General features: G+C 41.4%; 1 protein-coding gene across 2 annotated transcripts in view; it reads right to left on the bottom strand.

Annotated features, from left to right (window-relative positions):
- Window positions 1-21,428, bottom strand: part of LOC130833146 (ubiquinol-cytochrome-c reductase complex assembly factor 1) — a 98,938-nt gene that overhangs the window by 37,911 nt on the left and 39,599 nt on the right. For both annotated transcript variants that reach the window (XM_057702488.1, XM_057702487.1), the window contains exon 7: window positions 8,634-8,742. In XM_057702488.1, the coding sequence (XP_057558471.1) occupies window positions 8,634-8,742 (109 nt within the window). The remainder of the gene's footprint in view (window positions 1-8,633; window positions 8,743-21,428) is intronic.

Raw genomic sequence — 21,428 nt, 5'->3', positions numbered from 1 at the left:
ACAGATCTATAGTCTTGAGCCTGAGAGGGGCATCAGAAATCATCTGGGGACGTTTTTCAAAATACACACACCTGAGCACCTTCAGACTGAGAGCCTCTCTGAAGTTCCCAGTCTAATTAATGCTCTAAGGTTCATCTATCCTATAAAGTGGATTAAAAGTATAACTGATGAGAGTGCCAGGGAATCCATGAGGCAGGGCATAGAGAGAAAAATGAACCTTTTTTGGGGGGTGGGGAGAGGGGTCAGAGAAATTGAATCCAGGTGCACTGAGATCATTACGTCAGTATTTGGGAGACAGTGCTGGCCAGACATTAATAACAGAAATAAGTACATACACCCAACAAGCATCTGAGGGATGACTACTCTGTGTTAGGCACTAGGGATCCTAGGATCCTTATCCCACCTAATGGGTGTGACCTACACAAACCCATAATCACAGTACAGCACGAGAAGTCCTATCTCAGAAGTCTGTGCAAAGTGCTGGAGGAATACAGACAGGGGAGTGGCCAAGTACACTAATATTACTGGGGGGGTGCTGGGAAAAGCTTCTTGGAAGAGGTACTATCCAGCTGTGTCTTATAGTGCCATGAGCAGAGAAGACAGGGTTAAGGCCACTTCAGACAGAGGGAAATGCATGAACAAAGGCCCAGAAGCATAAAGGAACATGGAATATTACAGTACCCGTGAAAACATGGCATGAATGGAACATGTGTTTGAGTGTGTGTGTGCATACGCTCAAGCATGAACATTTACATGTAGGAGAAGTTTGGTGGAAATCAGACTAGAAAGGTGAGCTGGGGCCAGAATTTGAAGGCCCCTCCCCCAATTATTCGCTTTGAAAAGCTTCAAACTTATTTTTTTTTAAAGGGGTAAGAGTAATACAACAAAAACTTTATGAACTTTAGATTCACAATTGTTACTATTCTGTGATATTTGCTTTAACTCTATCTATACACACACACCCTTTTTCTTTTGCTAAACCATTTGAAGATATCAAAACATTTCACCCCTAAATACTTCAGCATATATCTCCTAAGAAAAAGAATGTTCTCCGATATAACTACAAAGGGCTCCATGTGCCATTGCTAAGAAGTGTGAATTTTGTCCCTCAGAGATTTCTAGATAGGGAAGGGATATGATCAGATGTGGGATTTAGAAAGAATACCTCTGGCAGCTTATATGGTGGCAGGGTTCACCAGAGGAGGAAAGTCCAGGAACTGGCTAGGAGGCCATGTCCAATAAAGGAGAGATGAAGAGGATTGACATGAGGCAATGGAACAGAACAGACATAAAATCCAGAGATATTTTGGGCAGAAAAGTGACAAGACAACTGGATGCAGAGGATGAGGCAGGAGTTGAGAACAACTCTAAGAATTCTAGCTTGGGGGGCTGGATTCGTGGTGATGACATTAGCAGTGAGACAGGAAACATAGGAAGAACAGGTTCGTGGAGATTTTGATCCCCTGTCTCCTGGGTGAGATTTATCTAGGATAGCATTAGCGACCCCTAAAAGAGAGGTGGGGAAAATGGCTTCAGCTGTGCCTGACGCACACGGCTCTAAGCAGTATTATAACTACGGTACAAAAGATACTGGAGGCAAAGAAATGTGAGGGGTTGGAGAGAGAAACAGTTCTTAAATGATGAGCTGAACTGGGAGTACTTAGCATGAGGAGTACTTAAGAAGGCATCAGGGAAAGGCAGGACTGTATCAGTACACTGAGGCAGCCAGGGCTTTGAAAAATGGAATTATGGGACTTCCCTGGTGGTCCAGCGGTTAAGACTTAGCCTTCCAGTGCAGGGGTGCGGGTTCTATCCCTCGTCTGGGAGCCAAGATCCCACATGCCTCCGGCCAAAAAACCAAAACATAAAACAGAAGCAATATTGTAACATATTGTAACAAATTCAATAAAGACTTTAAAAATGGTCCACATTAAAAATTAAGAAAAACTTAGGGGAAAAAAAAAAGGAGGTAAACCGAAAATTAAAAAGTGGATCAAATTCACTTATTTATTCAGTCAAGAAACATGTACTAAATGCCTACTAAACACAAAGCTCCATTGAGGTACTGGGAGAATACAAGCAACTAGGAATTAGACCCTAGGAAACTCACAATCTGTAACTGAAGGTAAAAACTGCCACGACAGAGAGAAATGATCATGTGCATAGACAGCAGTTTCATGCTTTAATTTCAGATACAGAAAGGATTATAACTGCTCTTTCAGGGACACTCCCTGAAGTAGCAGTGAAGCCAGTATGTCACTCAGAAGGACAGGTGACCTGAGCCATCAGACTGGCATTCTGGTTGTATGCACTCAGGCATCCAAACAGTTAGAAAACCACCTAAAGCACACACTCCATGCATTCTTGCTACCTCTTAAGGCCTGAGGATAAGAAACTTGCGTAGAGAAAGGAACTCGTCTATTAGAGGTACATCTTCAGTTGGTCCCCGCTTAAATTCATGAGCCAATTCCAAAGTGGAATTGCTCTGCCTTCTAAGAATTTAGTCCTCTCTCCCCTAATAAATAAGTATCCACTCCAACAGCTTAGGACATTTAAAAACGTTCAAAAGAATGACTGATATTGGAAAACAAACATGTATTCTTATTTTAAAGCTTCGAGCCCAGGGGACTGCTCTGTATTTACACTCCACCATTCATATTACTGGCCACAAAAACTATACCTTTAAAGTGGTCCTTGCCTTTTAAATAATACCTTTGGCAGTGAGTTTTAACTCTGACCTAGAGATGCAAAGTATAGCAAAATGTTTTCCTCATGGTAAAGCAGAGGAGTTTGAAGATTTTTGTGTGGGGAGGGAAGAGATGGGAATGGAATTACAGAGGCCTGGAAGGAAATTTCCAGAAAAACTAAAGTATGTATAACTCTTATTTCTACTACCTTTTATAGATTCAAAGCCTTTGCTGGTTTAGAAACATAAAGTACCTTATGTATAAGTTGGTTTTTTAATCAAATAGTTCCACTAGAAGACTGAGAAAGAATGGACAAAGAAAAATTGAGAGTGGGGATAATTTCTCATTTCTTTTTCTTCCAATATTTAAGACTAACAAGCAAACAAATATCCTCAGAATAAAAAGGATACTTCCCCACCCCCCTTTTTCTAACACTTCTAACACTAATGGGCTTCCAGAACCATCTTCTTTCATCAGATTTTTACTGGGCACACATTCAGCCGAGGAGCAATGATTGGCACTTTGGAGAATACAAAGAGGGATGCATGTGATCCTGCTCCCCAGGAATTCATCCAGAAGGCAGTCAATATACACGAAGGACAGTGATACAAAACAGAAACAGTAAGAGCAAGAAGGGTACAGATAAATTACTAAGGTACTAACAGCTAGAGGAAACCGGGATTGGCTTCCAATTTTAAGTGGAGGGATAGGAAGGAATTGGGGCTGGCGCATAAGGGCAATCTAGGTATATATGTACCACAGGAGGAAAGACACAAGACAGGAAGAGCAAGACACTCAACTGAGCTGCAGTGAAAAGTATTAATATGTGCAGCAAGGATGGAACGTGACGTTCACTGAGTGCTTACTATGTGCCAGGCACACCTGCTAGAGGTTTCTCATATTTAAGGTTCAAGAAGAGCTGCGGGAAATGAGTTTGGAAAGGTAGTCTGGAGTATGGTCACAGAGGACCTTGCAAAGCAAAATGCTGGTTCTGAAAAGCAAAGCAGAATTTTACAAAGGAGTCTAGTTCAGCCCACAGCTCCTCCACCTCTTCCTAGGTCCTCTGCACCATTCCATCAAGCAGCTCTGCTAGAGTCAGCAGGAGACTATGAGGTGACAGGAGGTTTGTCCTTATTCTGGAAGGCTGCTAGCAAGAAATCACCTGACATCCTGCTGAGGCAACTGTCATGCCAGGGACCACTGAGAGAGATAAACTTGCAATTTCTTAACTCAAGCCCAACTCCACCCCCTGCCACCTTGTCTCCAAGGTTTGGAGAGCTTAAACCTGCTCATTGTAAGCCACAAGGTGGAGATGTCTGGCAGGGCAGAACTGAGAGGAAGTCGTTTAGCCAGCCTAAAGTTACCATTAACACTTTGAGCCACTGCCTTGAGCTAATTTTTATGTTTGTTTTTTAAGTTGGGTTGAAATGTCACAAATGGAAAAATTAAGTAAAGCGCCCCGGTTAGCCACAAGACTGGACACACCTGGCTGCAAACCCAGCAAAAGAAACTTACTTCATTAGTAGGAGAGGCAGAAAGTGAAATTTACATCTGAAATCTGCCTGCACCAGGAGAAAGTGCTGAGGCCAAAGGCGCTGTCTGTTTTTACAGCTGTGTCAAGTCTTAGTTCTCTACTCTTACCAACACTCAGGAGTGAGGCAAGGGCCCAAGGAAAAATGGTCTCCAACCTCTTCAGCTGCAACTCAGCTCACAAAGGTTTTTAAGAACCAGTTAATGAAATAAAACAAGACCAGATGAGGTGATATAATGAACTTTATTTCCACAGCTAATTTATATGTTTAAATCCCAAATAATGTTTTTTTAAAGTTAGAACACTCTAAATTACTGATGTGATTTTTGTAACCTCAAATTTAACACTTGCTTTTTATACCAGCTTCTCTTTATGATATATGAGGCTGCCTTATTTTTCACAATACTTGGGCTCCTAAAAAGCTGGTAAAAAGCAAATTTTTGGAAAGTGAAAATTTTCCCACTGAATGCGACTGGAACTCTAATTTCAAAGGATTTCTTGATCCAAATTTCTAATGTGTCATTAATTCGCATTCTCAATCTTCCCCACACCAATCCACTCAAGTAAAGTAACGGCTCTAAGAATTCTTTGGCCTAAGAAAAATTACCACTACATTGATCAGTCTTATAAATTCTTTTTATATGAGTTTTCTTAAAGATGCCAAATGACACAGAAACAGATTTGCAAATTACCACCTCCACATCATAGGTTTTCAAAGCTGAAAAGAAACTTGGAAATCATGTAGCCACCCTGCCCCCGCGCCCAGTTTTTTGGGGTTTTTTGTTTTGTTTCACTTTTTAACCGAAGGGGAGGAGAAAAGACCCGCCAGCCAGGGTCAGAACCAAGCCAGACTGGCTCCCTCTGCCTACTACTTTTCTCCAGCCACGTGCCATTCTTCTCCAGCCTAACCTTCCCATTTCTTTAGATTGTACACACTCCAAAGACTGAGGTCCCCTCTACACACACACAATCACACTCACAACTTAGAAGTGGCTAATATATAATTTTCTTGCCTGTATAAAGAGTGTCTGTTTATAGCATGAGATTGGAAAGGGAGGAGCAAATCAATTATAATAGAAAAGTAATAATAGTAATTCCCCAACTCTTTCAAACCTCTATTATTTTTAAATCATCTTTTATTTATAGTCTTTGTAACTAAATTGGAGCTTAACATTTCTCTTCATGAAGACAAATTTAAGAGTCTATACTTGGGGAGCATTAGTGATCATTCAAAACCCTTCTGTTCAAAGTGTGGCTGCCCCTTCCCCACCCTGCCCCACCAGTGGCACTGGCATCACCTGAAGCTTTTTAGAAATGTAGACTCTCTGGGGCTTCCCTGGTGGTGCAGTGGTTAAGAATCCACCTGCCAACGCAGAGGACACGGGTTCAAGCCCTGCCCCAGGAAGATACCACATGCCTCAGAGCTACTAAGCCCATGTGCCACAACTACTGAGCCTGCACTCTAGAGCCCGTGAGCCACAACTATCGAGCCCACATGCCGCAACTACTGAAGCCCAACTGCCTAGAGCCCATGCTCCGTAACAAGAGAAGCCACCACAATGAGAAGCCCAAACACTGTGATGAAGAGCAGCCCCTGCTTGCCGCAACTAGAGAATGCCCACTCACAGCAACGAAGACCCAATGCAGCCAATAAATAAATAAAATAAATTTACATTTAAAAAAAAAGAGAGAGAGAAACGTAGACTCTCTGGCCTCACCCAAAACCTACTGAATCAGAATTTGTATTTTAACAAGACTCCCAGGTGAACTGTAGGCACATTAAAGTTTGAGAAATGCTTATCTAACACGTTTCTCTATAGGATAGCATCATATCTAGAACAATTCAGGTAGAAAAAATGGTGGGATAAAATGGGAGGGAAAAAAAGGAAAGGCTAATTCATGCAGGACTGCATTGATGTACACCTGGACCAGAAACTAATAAACCAAGTACGATCTATCTGACAGATATGTTGGCTTTAAAACAGAATTTCAAGCTGGCAAGCCATAACTAAGGAGCCCGCCTCCTGCAACTAAGACCTGGTGCAACCAAAATTAATTAATTAAAAAAAAAAAAAAACAGAATTTCAGAGGCTGAAGTTCAATTTATTCATTCATTCAACAAGTATTTATTCATCCACTGTTTACTGTATAAACAAAAACTGGATAAGACAGGTCTCCTGCCTTTGTAAAGCATACAGTCAAGTAGAAGGGACATAATAAAGTAACATGGGAGAAGGTTCAAAGTGTTGAGTATTGTGATAGAGATACATATATATGTAGGTCCAAAAGGAAATTCATTTGGGGACGGAGGTGGGGTGGAGTAAAAGGTTCCGGTGGTCCAGGAGTCAACAACCTATGGCTCATTACGCTATTCAGGCTGGGGACAGCTGTGGCCCACGTGGCTCTAGTGGTCCAACTTCCAGCAGAGTTTAGTCAACAGTGATAAGAAGACAGACTAACTAATAGAAGAACTACTGTGTAACTGCACGGCCATCAGCCAAGGCTTGGCTGGCCAGGGGGTATCACTGGTCATCATTAAATGGGATGATTTGAGATTGCCAAACAGCACCGTATGTCCATTGTGTGCTGCCACAGAGTTGGGTAGTAAGTACTTGAGGGCATGTGGAACACTCAGCGGGATGAACACCTTCTTAAAGGCTGCTGATGCCACTCTGGGCAGCTAAACAGCAGTAAGGCATGACAGTGAGAAAAATGAAGAAGGAAGCCAAGAGCACAATTACAAAGACAGGTGAATACTGACTCCAAAACAGATGGCTGTAATGATTATAGTGATGAAGATGACGATGACGGCAGCTCAAACTTTGAAATACACCATCATCTTCTCAGAATGAACAGAAATGCTAATGGTCCCAGAAAAGGGCATGTAAATGTCAATGAAGCTATCTAAAGGTGAACCCATGTCTACTGTGCTTTCTATACACACAGGTCCTCCAAAGACATGAGAATCTGAAAATACCCTCAACCCGGATTCTCAGTACGCAACCATCATTTCCATGATTTAGTCCCCAAAATGACAAATTTCGGGACTTCCCTTGGTGGTGCAGTGGTTAAGAATCTGCCTGCCAGTGCAGGGGACACGGGTTCAATCCCTGGTCCGGGAGGATCCCACATGCCGTGGAGCAACTAAGCCCATGCAACACAACTCCTGAGGCTGCGCTCTAGAGCCCACGAGCCGCAACTACTGAGCCGGTGTGCTGAAACTACTGAAGCCCGTATGGCTAGAGGCCGTGCTCTGCAGCAAGAGAAGCCACCACAGTGAGAAGCCCATGCACTTCAATAAAGAGTAGCCCCCACTTGCCACAACTAGAGAAAGCTTCTGCACAGCAACGAAGACCCAAGGCAGCCAATAAATAAATAAATAAATAAATAAATAAATAAATAAATATTTATTTATTTTAAAAAAAAATGACAATTTCACACATAGACTAATAAGGACATGATACCATCAGACAATAACATTAGGAAGTATGTGGAAATAATTATAGTAGATAAACGTAAAACCCAGGAGATCTCCCACTTAATTCCCATGCAACATGGAAAACTCTCCAAGACATATTGTTGATTAAAAAAAAAAGAAAAAAGTTGCATTTACATGCATAGAGGATGATATCATATATGATAAAATATATACACACAAAACCACAGAACTGTGCTTCGTAATGAAAGAAATCAAGTTAACCCATTTTGTGACCCTGTCTGATGATTTGGTTTTAGATGCTCCCAAGCTAGGAGGCAATGATATGGGAAAAACAAGGAACTACAATCTACTAAAACATGGTCTAGATACACAAAATACACAGTATACACAAAGGAAGAGACTGCTATTTACATAACCAATTGTATTCTAATGCGTTGGTTTTGGTTTTCTATTGCCATATTCTATGTTATATACATACTCTATATTCCCCTTTCTCAGGTTATTAAATATACTAACATACCTTTTCAGTAGATACCTTGACAAAGTATTCTAGGTTATCAGTGATCGAGGAGCTTGTTTTTAAGTTCCTGAGGACAGTGCAGGCCCCATGCCAGGGTCTTTCCGTCCAAACTAATTGTGAACTGACACACTGAACTGGTATCAAAGGCCAAGTGTCCTAAATCTGGATTATTATGATTTGATTTTATCTATTCACCAAATCCATCCCTCCTATTGCCATGATTTGGACTTAATAATCCCATCTCCGTACACAGGATGTCCTCACATTGACAAACCATGATAATGTGTGGAAATACATAAATAGTGTCTGCAACATCCCAGTCTCCACAGAGGCAGAACTGACTCCAGCTGAATTGCCACGTGACATCAGGCCATTCTAGAACAGATAAAACTAACTCAAGTCAGGCAATCCTTCATTAAAGATTTTCAGGACCATAATCTGATAGCACTCACTTACCCCCATGATTCTGCCACGCTGCTCAACATCCTCCCACATAAAATGAACTATGATACGACACATGTATTTCCCACTCCGGCCTTCTTGCTTCATTCGGACTAGACACATCCTGGGTGGAAAGAAGACATAAAGAGTCATTGGCTATTTGCATTTTTCATATCACACATTTCCACTGAAGGTCAGCTCATCTAAGTGATTTTATCAAAGGGCATAGAATCAAAAAACTCGAAGTGATTTAAAAAAAAACAAACCTTTGAGCTATAACATAGATACTGAAAAGTATATAAATCTTAAGTGTACAGCCTGATGAATTTTTACATATAATATACACCCATGTAAGTACCACTCACATCAAGATATAGATTATTTAGAGCACCTCAGGAGGCTCCCTCATACATGAAAGGGACCATTTTCAGTTGTTTAAAGATAAGGCTGAATCCTTCATTTTACTGATGAAAACAAGAGTTCTAAAGAAGGAAAATGATCTGTCCAACACCAAAGAGCAGTCTATAAAGGTACAGTACTGTGCTGCCCGATATGCAAGCCACTAGCTACATGTAGCTATTGAACACCTTAAATACGGCTAGTTCAGTCTGAGACATGGTAAAACTTTAAGATGTCAAAGATCTAGTTCAAGAAAAAAGAATATAAATATCCCAAATTTTTTATATTGCTTACATATAGAAATGTTATCAGGTATATTGAATTAAAGAAAACCTATTATTAAAATTAGTTTCATTTTTTTCTTTTCACTATTTAATTAGAGCTACTAAAAACTTTTAAATTAAATGTGTGACTTGCATTACATTTCTGTTGGACAGCACCTGTCCAGAATACAGATCACAGAAAGTATTATGATTTCATCTGTATAATTATCAAATTGTTTCCCCCATTAGAATGTAAGTTCTGGGACTTCCCTGGTGGCACAGTGCTTAAGAATCCTCCTGCCAACGCAACGGACCTGGGTTCGATACCCGGTCCGAGAGCAGGCTCCCACATGCTGTGCAGCAACTAAGCCCGTGCACCACAATGGCTGAGCCTGTGCTCTGGAGTCCGTGAGCCACAACTACTGAAGCCTATGCACCTAGAGCCCGTGCTCCACAACAAGAGAAGCCACCACAATGAGAAGCCTGTGCACCGCAAGAGTAGCCCCCACTCACCACAACTAGAGAAAAGTCCACACGTAGCAACAGACCCAACACAGCCAATAAATAAATAAATTTATAAGGATAAAAAAAAGAATGTAAGTTCCATTGAAGGCAGACATGAAGTCTGTTTTTTTTTAAAAAATCACTGTACATCTAGGGTTTAAGTATAATAGACACTCAATATATATTTGCTGAATAAATAAATGAATAAAACATCTCAGGGCCAAGTTTAGGGCTCTTTCCCCTATACCACATTGCCTCTAATCAGTCCAGAATGCTCTCTGCTTAAGACCTCACATAAGAATTATATTATGTCTTATTAATTAATAAATACAATATATATTTAATTATACATAAGAATATAAACAGGGTCACTAACTTTCCAAGCTAGTTCCTAATCTCATTCTTATGACCATACGTACTTCTTTTATCTCTTGTTAAATAGTTATTAAGCAGGTACAATAGGAAAACTCACCTAAAAGACAATTCCTACTATAATCACGGAGTATTCAGTCTAAACTGACAATTCTATCTCCATACACAGTTAATCCTGCCCATTTAAATCTACTAGCAATAGCAAGGTCCGATGGAATGATTCCAGCCGGGCTTGCCGCAACATCTCCATTAATGACTAAGATGGAGAAAAGAAAACATACTTATCAAATTTGTAGATTGCAAGAAGCTGGGCAGGAAGACAAATATGCTGGATGACCCAACCATGAACCAAAAATACTTCAACAGACTGTTTCAATGGGCTAAATCTAACAGGGATAAATCTAAGGTCCTGTATTTGGGCCTAAAAGAACAGCTGTAGAGGTACAGGATAGGTGAATCATGCCTACCTACGTGTGAAAAAGCCTTACAGGCTTATGTTGACAGTATACATTGAAGGGGAGTCAAGAAGATGATAAGGTTGTGCCCCAAGTTAATGTGACTCTAGAAACAGTCATGCAAATATAATATCTTCATGTACAAAGTGAGATTTTTGTTCTGTTTAGCACTGGTCAGACTCTACTTGGAATACTGTCGACAGTTACACATTATATTTTAAGAGATAAGAGGAAGAGATGAAAGATCAGAAGATATTTAACCTGGAGAAAAACAGGACAGTTGCCTTAAATATTGTAGAAAAGTAATTAGACTGTCCAAAAGGTAGACTCAGAACCAATGGGTGGGCCACAGAGGGAGAAAAAATTACTCAACATTGAATGCTGAAAGCGAAAACGTTCTAATAGGGGAGTTTCTGAAGATTTGAATAATGGAATGGATGACCTCAAAAAGTAGAGAATTTGCAACCCGGCTATCTATCTGACAGAAGGCTGACTACATGATCTCTAAAGTCCCTTCCAACCTTGGGATTTGCTGATGCTGTGATTCTAAATTTGAAACCTCTGAACCCAGTTAGTGCCTAAGAAATAACACTTTGTGACAATAAAAACAGGTCATGGAAAAAGATTTGGCCACTTTATATGATATAGAGTATATTCCAAGGCAGAAACAAACTGGGGGAAATTCAAAAGTCCTTTTTCTTAGAGTTAATCAAATCACTCATGTCAGCCTCTCCACCTGAAAAGACACTGTGTGTTTTGATGCTTAAGTGTCGTCAGAGGCCAATTCATCAGCAGCAATAGTGAGGTAATGGAATTCTTCATTTATATGAAAATCCTGTAGTTTGTTAATACACCTGCCCTCTGAGGTTTAAAAGGCACAAATTTTCTCAGACCATAAACTTACTAACTATATCAACATGGAGTGAAGTGTTTCTTGTTTCAGAGCAGTTTGTTCTATAGCCCTTACAGATAACAGTCAAATGGATATCTGCGTTGAAATGGTAAAGCAAATTGAAGCTGACTTATAGTTCATTCACTTGATGGACATAAATTGAGTTCCTACTGTGTGGAAATTAGAGTGATGGTTAACAAGAGCCCAGCTTCTAAGGAGCAGTTAGTCTCCTTAGGGGAGACAAGAGCTGTAAGAGAGAACGCAGTAAGTGTCCCAAGAGGAACACAAAGTATAATGGAGTTTGAGAGGATAACTTTTGGCCGAGTGGGATCAGAGAAAAGTTCATGGAAAATGAAACACTGTACCTGGAAAGGTGAGCTAAAGTTGGACAGGCAAAAGATAAAGAGAATTTCCAGCAGGTGGAACATTATGAGCAAAGACAGGGCCAAGAAAGCTCAGCATATGTAAGGGAACAATACCTAGACTTGTTGGAAGGCAAGTGTAGAACAGAAGAATATGCCAGAAAGGTCATGAAGGGCTTTGAAATGTCATGCTAAAAAGTCTGGACTTCAGGGCTTCCTAGGTGGCGCAGTGGTTAAGAATCCGCCTGCCAATGCAGAGGTCACAGGGTTCGATCCCAACTCCAGGAAGATCCCACATGCCGCGGAGCAACTAAGCCCGTGTGCCAAAAAAAAAAAAAAAAAAAAAGTCTGGACTTCACTCAGTAGACAAAGGAGAGCCACTGAATGTCTTTCAGGAAGAAGGGGTGTAATAAAATTAGGGGTGCAATAAGACCTTAGCTTTAAGAATAGATGTCTCTCAAAAGTTAACCCTTTCTTACTTCCCAGCTGGAAACCCTTTCTTTCCAAGGCTGGAAAATGACAAATTTTGGTGAATATTTACTTCCGTAGAAGTATGGGATTCACAATAGTCTGATCCAGAACTTTGTTTTTTTTTTTTTGCTGCATTGGGTTTTCGTTGCTGCTTGTGGGCTTTCGCTAGTTGTGGCGAGTGAGGGCTACTCTTCGTTGCGGTGTGCGGGCTTCTCACTGCAGTGGCTTCTCTTGTTGCAGAGCACAGGCTCTAGGTGCTCAGGCTTCAGTAGTTGTGGCACATGGGCTCAGCAGTTGTGGTGCACGGGCTTAGTTGCTCCTCAGCATGTGGGATTTTCCCAGACCAGGGCTCAAACTGGCAGGCATTGGCAGGCAGATTCTTAACCACTGCGCCACCAGGGAAGTCCTGATCCAGAAATTCAAACCAAGTGTGCACATACCTTTTGAGAGAAATGCAACAGCAAAGTTTGCTACAACCTGCACCTAATTTTGCTGATACTAAGAGTTAAAAAATATACATTCAAGCCTGATAAATGAAAGAAGGGCAAATTCTTTTTTTTTTTAAATAAATTTATTTACTTATTTTATTGGCTGTGTTGGGTCTTTTTTTGCTGTGCACGGACTTTCTTTTTAGTTGCGGTGAGCAGGGGCTACTCTTCGTTGTGGTGTGTGGGCTCCTCATTGCTGTGGCTTCTCTTGTTGCGGAGCACAGGCTCTAGACACGTGGGCTTCAGTAGTTGCGGCACACGGGCTCAATAGTTGTGGTTCACGGGCTCTAAAGCGCAGGCTCAACAGTTGTGGCGCATGAGCTTAGTTACTCCGCGGCATGTGGGATCTTCCTGGAGCAGGGATCGAACCCGTGTGCCCTGCATTGGCAGGCGGATTCTCAACCACTAGGCCACCGAGGAAGCCCCAGGGCAAATTCTAATTATTCCTAAAACACTGTACCTAATTAGTTCAGTAGACAATTGATGACAATTTGAAAATACTATCAAATATAAAGTTCTACGGAAAATTTCATCACACATAAAGTTATAAAATCAAAACAATCAGCCTTCTCATCAACAGTAAGTGCACTGAAGATAACCATGAGTTCTACTGGGAAAATAAGATTCTGACCCACAGGGCTGTCCATTCATCCACCATCACCAAATTCAGCTAACTAAAGGTTCAACTTATTTTTGCCCTGAATATACATGAATCAAATTCTCTAGGTAGTTAAGGACAGAAAAGTCGTCTTGTTGTGAAGAACTTCTGTGTTTGTCCTCTTCAAGGAAAAAGCACAGCTGAAGGCTGGGGCCCACATCTTAGACAGTCAGCTGCCTGGAATGTCCAGACCAAGCTGAAGGTCAGTTCTCAGGGCACCTAACCTTGAAGCCTACACGTTCAGTCTACTCCTTTCTTTGTTTAGTAACTGTTTTGAATAGATAATACATGCACATGTTAGAAAAAACATAAGTCTCCTTCCTAAGCACATCTCCCAACAACCACCAGGTTCCTCTCCCTAAGGCAACAGCAGTTAGCAGCTTCTTAGGAAAACTTCCACATGTAATCTATACATATACAAGCTTACATGTATATGTACTCTTTTAACATAAATAGTAGCTTCCCTTTTCTCCCCATTTTCCACAATGGTAGCACTCTACACATACTTTTCTTATGTTGAAAAAACAATCTGTTACAGAAAGATGGTGGTGAAGAAATCTCAACTCCAACTCTGTTTCATCCACAGATACTACAGTCACCCCAGTAAAACCCTTTTTAGGATAATAGGAGTTGTAGTCATTTATTTAGCAATTGTTAGGGTAACATCTGATCTAGGCTTAATTCAGCTAATCTGGCAATTTTTTTTCCCCATTCTAATATGACTAAGAAATAGGAAGAAAGCAAAAAAGAATCCTTTCATAGCAAAAATGGACAAGTGCTATAATTAACAGCTAACACAACTATGTGCCAGGCACCGTGCTAAGTGAATCAGGTACATGATTTCATTTAATCCTTACAAAACCATATGAGGCTGGTATTCTCACTATCCCCACTTTATTTATTTATTTATTTGTTTGTTTATTTATTTAAGATTTTTTTGATGTGGACCGTTTTTTTAAGATTTTTTTTACCTTTTTTTAAATATAAATTTATCTATTTATTTATTGGCTGCATTGGGTCTTTGTTGCTGCACATGGGCTTTCTCTAGTTGCAGAGAGCAGGGGCTACTCTTCATTGTGGTGTGTGGGCTCCTCATCACAGTAGCTTCTCTTGCTGCGAAGCATAGGCTCTAGGCTCACAGGCTTCAGTAGTTGTGGCACACAGGCTCAACAGTTGTGGCTCACGGGCTTAGTTGCTCCGTGGCATGTGGGATCTTCCTGGAACAGGGATCGAACCCATGTCCCCTGTAGTGGCAGGCAGATTTTTAACCACTGCGCCACCTAGGAATTCCCTGATGTGCACCATTTTTAAAGTCTTTATTGAATTTGTTATAGCATTGCTTCTGTTTTATGTTTAGGTTGTTTGGCTGCAAGGCATGGGGAATCTTAGCTCTCTGACCAGGGATCAAACCCGCACCCCCTGCAATGGAAGGCGAAGTCTTAACCACTGAACTGCCAGGGAAGTCCCTGTCCCCACTTTATAGTTGAGGAAACTGAGTCTTAGAGAAGTAAATTGCCCAGAGTTACAAAACTAGTTAAGTGTCAAAGCTAAGATCTGAACCCTGATAATCTGATCCCAGAGTTGTACTGTTTCTGCCTCTATAATGATTAGAATAAACCTTCTGGAATCCATTTACTTTGTTTTCCATTTAATCTTAACAAAGGCAATAATTTAAGTTTCAAAATTAGCATCATATTAGAAATAAAATATCAGGAGGGAAAAGACTGGCTAACCCGAGGCAAACATACCTACAACAGCAAAAAGTAACTCGGGCAGCCTAAAAGGAAAGAACCTAAAAATTTATTTAAAACAAACATAACAGCAGTTCAACAGGGAGAGTACAGCTACCCAGTGCAACTCAAAGAAGGCAGCCTGGAAAAATTCAGTTAAAGAATTATCAGGACCAGGACTTCCCTGGTGGTCCAGTGGTTAAGATTCCACACTCCCAATGCAGGGGGCCTAGGTTCAATCCCTGGTCAGGGAACTAGATTCCGCGTGCTGCAACTAAGACCCAGTGCAGCCAAATAAATAATATTTAAAAAAAAAAAAGAAGTTATCAGGACCTCCTGAATGATCCAGAATAGGTTAAAGTATGTTAGAAGGTGAAAAGAAAATGAGTTCAGAACGGTAAACAAAAACAAAAAAAGATTTGATGGTCCTGGTACCCACTACAAAACAAAGCCAACACGTGTCACAGGCTCTGACCACACAACAATAATGTTTGAATCATTAAGTAAACTATTCCACAACTAAGAATACTAGGTTTAAATAAAAGATCAGGACAGCTTTACTTCAATTTACATCATGGGTGCATTCCTCATATTAAATGCTTAAATTAAATGTTGAGAGATCAAATTACATTTTGCTACTGATTAAACTTCATAATTTCAGAGCTGTTCTTGGGGGGAACAGGAAGGGGGAGAGGGAAGATTTCAATGCTTATAAGTAATAAAAATTGCCCTTACGAATGCAAAAGAAACTTTAAAAAGAGACAACATTCCATTCAAATCTAAAACTGCTCTAAAAAATAGTCTATTTTTTAAAGTCTTTTTAGAAAGAAACAATCTAGTAATTTTTAAATTCTTATATTAAATAATTAATTTAATCATTCATTTAACAAGTATTTACTAAGTACCTACTCCGAGTATAGACTTAATCTATGCATAAACTACTCTCTGTTTAGGACCAATTCCAGTTGCCCCTCTCGGGTTTGATGATGCTCTTAAACCCACAATTTATTATTGAGGTTTTAAGCTTCACAGTACTGTCCTTGTCTCTCAGTGATTCCAGTGCCTCATAAATAATACTGATCTCTTTTACATATAAGGAAAGCAAATAACCCAGCTAGCAAAGTAAAGAAGAAAAAAAGTGTTCAAGCCCTAGTCTGACGGTTCTCTAATATCTCTAAAAGACAGGGGGAAAAGGAAGAAAGACTCACTCACTAGAAGTCTCAAAATAAAAAGGGCTAAGATGTAAATTTTGCCTTACGGCAAAAAGTAATAATGATTATTGCCATTTGTTAAGTCCTCTAATATGAGACTTGTTACTGTAAGATACATTTGCATTCACTATCTCTTTCAACATACATCACCATCTATCTAGTATAACTGTCCCTATTTCACAGGAAAGGAAACTGACACTCTGAGGAGGTTAAGAAACTTAAGGCTGCTCAGTGGAGGAGAGGGGAGCTGGAGAGAAGCCTGGGCTCCCCTTCTCTCCCTCAGCCACAGTGTCTCTCAGGGCAGTGTCAGTATTGACGGCTCCCCCATCCTGTGACAGCACAGCTCCAAGGGCTTCTTCCTGCTAGATCAGACACAGAGGAAGACAACAACACTGCCTACAGAGTTCAAAGGAAGGAGTTCCCTAGCCATGTTTCTACCTCTCTGCCTAAATCTGGGAGGGAAGAATTCTTGCTATTCCTGATGCTGACCTCCTGCCACGTCCTGGCAGCTCTCTGCATCCTGTCTCGCTTGCTCTGTTTGGGCTTCGGACAATGCCAGTTGTGTTTTGGCCTTGTTTCTCCCTCATGGTAGTTTATAAGCTGCTCGGAGAGGATCTGATTTTTAATTCAATGAAGACTAGTGGGCACTTGGGCAGGTTTGTCACTCTGGCTGCTATGAAGGAATCCCAAAAGGACTTTCATGTAGCTTGTTTCCCTTACTCCACCACCAACCTGAGGCCAAGAAAGCAGAGCCTACACGGCCACACTCAAGTCTCAGCAGTGTGCTAATGAATGAGTTTATTTATTTGTCAGCTGGCACACTGAACCTTTCCTGGGGCTGTGTGCATGGCTATCTCCACCTGGTTTCCCCACCAAGCCTACTCTTTATGTGAGGAGCATGGGGGCCACAGGACAGTCTGTGGGCAAACAGACAAGTGGGACAAGGCACTTCCTGAAGCCATCTCACCTGACAGAGAGCCTCCTCCAAGAGCTATACCTGGCCTGTGGCCTGCCTGTCAGATCCACTATAAAGAACAAGCTCCTGGGTAGCAGGTACCAGTGCTCTTAGGTTATGCAATGTTGGTAAAATGATGCTGCATAGGCCTTTGCTTTCGGCAAAAAGCTACATGTGTGGGTGTTTAAACAGAGTGATTCTGGCTGGGGGAGGCAGAGAGAGATGTGCACATGGCCAGGGCTCACCATATATAGCAGGTCTGGAGCTGCTGGAATCCAGCATGAGCTCGAAAGCCCTACAGCTACATCAAAACTGCTGCAGTGGTTTTAAAGAGCCCTCTTGCAAAGGCTGGGAGTGTCTGCCAGGGAGTTCTCTGGCTGGACTGAGACTGGAACCAGTCTGTTTTCCAACCCCTTCCACCTCCACACTTTACTTCTTTCTCTTCTTTCCCAGAGGCTTCTTCCCTTAGGCTTATAAAAATGTTCCAGTGTTTTCCCATCTTAAAATAAAAAACAAATAACAGAATGCGTCCCCCCTCTATCCTGTTTCTCCCTCCAGTGATCATCCCCTCATCTTTCTCTCTCACTTGGAACATCTTAAAATGTTGTTTACAATTAATTCTTCCTCTCCTAATAATGCCTCAAGACCCCATGTCCTCTAGTTCTAGACCCCGGAAGGCCAATGCAACTATCCCCAGGCCGTCCCCCTGCCCCGTGCTCCATAAAATCTGTATGTCTGCTTACCAAACATGGCACTTGGCACCCTGCACTATCTTCAGGTGTACTTGTCGCCTCTCCCAGGATATAGACAGTGAGTGCTAAGAAACACAGTTTCATGTAGTTGCTGGTCAGTGGTATGCAGTTCAAATTCAGGGTAAGAGACTCCCATCCCACAACCACCAAAAGGGGACACGCAGGCAGGAAGCAAAGTGTTGCAGAAGGAGCAGTTCACATAGTCAGTTCTGGATTTGAGCCTTGGGTCCTCCATTACTGATAAAAGAGGCCTGTGACGGATCCTTTAAAATTGCCAAAATCATCTCCCCATTTGTAAAACGAGGGAGCTGGACTAGCTCTGTGGTTTTTAAATTGTGCTCAGAGTTTCCATGGAGCTATGTAAGGGTCCCTTACCAGTGGGCGTGCTGTGAAGACCTGCAGTGAGAAGGTCATTGCCACTTCTTCAAACCCGAGTAGCAATCCTTTCATCTATTCATACACTGTGGCTGTGCATAAAACCTCATCTGTAAAAAGGGCTCTGCTGGTAAAAAGACTGGAAACCATGAGGTCCCACTGCCTGCAATGCCTTTTTATCCACTCTTTGACTTGCTAACTTCTACTCATCATTCAGGTGTCAGTTCAAATGTCATCTCTTCAGTAACGCCCTCCCTGAGTGACCCACTCCCCCTCAACTAAATTATGTATCCCTCGTCTCCCAAAGAGCTCTGTCACTTACTCTCATAGCATCCATCCCAGTTGTATTTTGTTAATGATTTGTTCAATGTCCCTCAGCCCTATGAGGGCAGGGAACAAATCTGCTGCATACAGTAGGTTCAATTAGAAAATAAATGCTATAATTTTATGGATTTATGTTTAAGAATAAACAGGTACTTAACTAAGTAATAAACAGTACTACTAATATCAAACATTAGTATTAATAAATAGTTACTTTGGTAGTTTTAGTTACCAATGAGGAAAGCAACTTAATACTCTGAGTTAGCCAGACCCATACTTGAATTTTCTCTCCACCATATACTAACTAGTTCTGTAGGTAAGCTCTCTGACTTCTCTAAGTCTCTGATCTCTCATATGTAAATAGGAGTAAGGTAGTCACAAGAATGTGTGAGATAATGTAAGTAAATAATTTAAAAAATAATACTGTAAAGGACCTAGTAATTATATTTATATCTGATAATCATAATTTAATAATTTTTTAAAATACAAACTGCATTTTCCTCTCCACTCCACCTCCATCATAGGCATATTCTAATTTTATTTGTTCCATTCCATTTTCTAAAATTAATTTCTGCATCTATAAAGTACTAGTGTTCCATGATAAATTTTAAAATGGGGGTCTCTACAAATCTATTAATACTTAGAACACCAACATAAATTCTACCTACACACATCTCGCCACCCAGGGAAACTTAAGTAGGCACAGAGCTTTGCCGCTCTCATCCCACTAACAGGCAGTGGCCCTGACCCTTCCAATTGCCATAGGAGCCAAGTCAGTTCTGAGGCCATAGATTATTAAATCAACATTTATTGATGCAAACTCGAGTAAGACATGGGACTGAGGGGAAGAAATATCTCATTTTCATATCTCTCCAAAAAAGATAGTATCTGCCTTCAAAAGGGAAGGGAAGGCTTCAAAGAAAGGATGAGATCTGAGTTGGATACTAAATGAAAAGCAGGAGTTTGTCAGGTGGAGAGGAAGGAGAAGGACTTTCTAGGCAGAAGAAAGCTTTGGCAGAAGACCTGAAATTTCTATTACATCGTTTAATTTTTTCTTGCAGGGGAGGGAGTGATGGTGGTAGTTGTACCTAGAATGGCATCAGATGAGAGTGGTAAAGGTGGCATATTTGGTGGGATATGAATGCCATGCTAGGAAACATACTTTATCCTGAGAACAATGAAGAATACTAAGGAGTGTGTGTGTGTGTGTGTGTGTTTGTGTGTGTGTGTGTGTGTGTACTATTCCAATTTGTGTTGAAAAGACCAATGGTACAGGAAGAGGGAAGTTGGAGGCCAAACACCAGTTTCCAGGAACTGTTGCTTGTAACCCAGTGAAATCAATTTAGTGGGTGATATCTTGAATTTCTGTTTTAAATGAATTCAAATGGAACAGAAAATATCAGAGATTATCTGACATTGTAAGGATAAGTTTTACAAAACTTTTGTATCAGATTTCAAGGTCAAATGCATTTGTTACTATGGGTCATGGTCAAAAAAGTCTGAGATGGGGTGACTGGTGCCTGACCAGATGGGGGTAAGGGAAAAGTCAAGGAGGCCTCCTAGGTTTCTGGTGTGGGTACCTGAACGGATCACAATGCCACTGCCCCAGACAGGGAACAGAGGAGGAGGCCTGCTTTTACCAACTCCACGTGAGGAAAAGCCCACACAGCAACCTCTCTCAGCAATTTTTCAGCAGCCATAGTGAATACTAATCTTGTTCAGCAAAGACAAAGAACACACAGGTCACTGCAGTTGCAAGCTCACAAGAATACACAATTGATAAGGGCCTTCTAGGAACGGGAGGGGTCCCAGTCCTAAAGCCCATTACACATAAAAAGTTGGGAACTAGAGAAGGCAGACAGGGTAAGGGAAACATCAACACCTCCTCCAGGGAACTAACAGGATATGATAAATCCTGTCCCTATTCTAAGAGCCAACAGGGAGACATCGCCCTTGGGAACCCAAGCAAGCTTTCTGGAAAGTCCACTGCCAGGGTATTCCAGTTTTTGTGGGTTTGTTTGTTTGGGGGGGGGGGGGCACGCGGATTCCATTGTTACGACTGCTTGCTAGGCCTCCCCACCGCTCCCTCACAATACTACCCACAGGAGGTATTTCAACCCTGCACAACCCTAGCAAGTCCACCGAGCCCTGTAATACTGGATTTGGTGATCCCTCGGTTACCCTCCTGGAGCTCTGGGCTAAGAGAACAGGACTAGAAGAACACAGCTTTTCTGCAGACTTGGGGTGGATCCCTTACTCCCTGTAAGAGCCCTATCCCCTAGAAGTGCGTTTGCTCCATTCTTCTTGAGGATCGTAGCCCAACTGGACCCAAAAGTACTTTTCTGGTGACTCTTTCCACTACATTTCTCCAAAAACCTACCCTAGATGCTTCAGACAACTTGGCTGCCCTCAAATGCTCCGTGTTCTTGTACATGTTCTGTGTTTTGCTCCTAATAATTCTCTCAACCTAAATGCCCCCCTTTTCTCTGACAGAAATTCCACTCACCCTTCATGGTGCATCTCAAATGTCACCTCTACCACAGAGCAACTCTTTATCCAATACATACTCCCCCATCCACCAAAGCTGGATTTAGTCACACTT

The sequence above is a fragment of the Hippopotamus amphibius genome, chromosome 12 (assembly GCF_030028045.1).
Source record: "Hippopotamus amphibius kiboko isolate mHipAmp2 chromosome 12, mHipAmp2.hap2, whole genome shotgun sequence".
Taxonomy (NCBI): domain Eukaryota; kingdom Metazoa; phylum Chordata; class Mammalia; order Artiodactyla; family Hippopotamidae; genus Hippopotamus; species Hippopotamus amphibius.
Note: the sequence above shows the minus strand (reverse complement) of the source record. Positions and strands in the feature narration are given on the sequence as shown.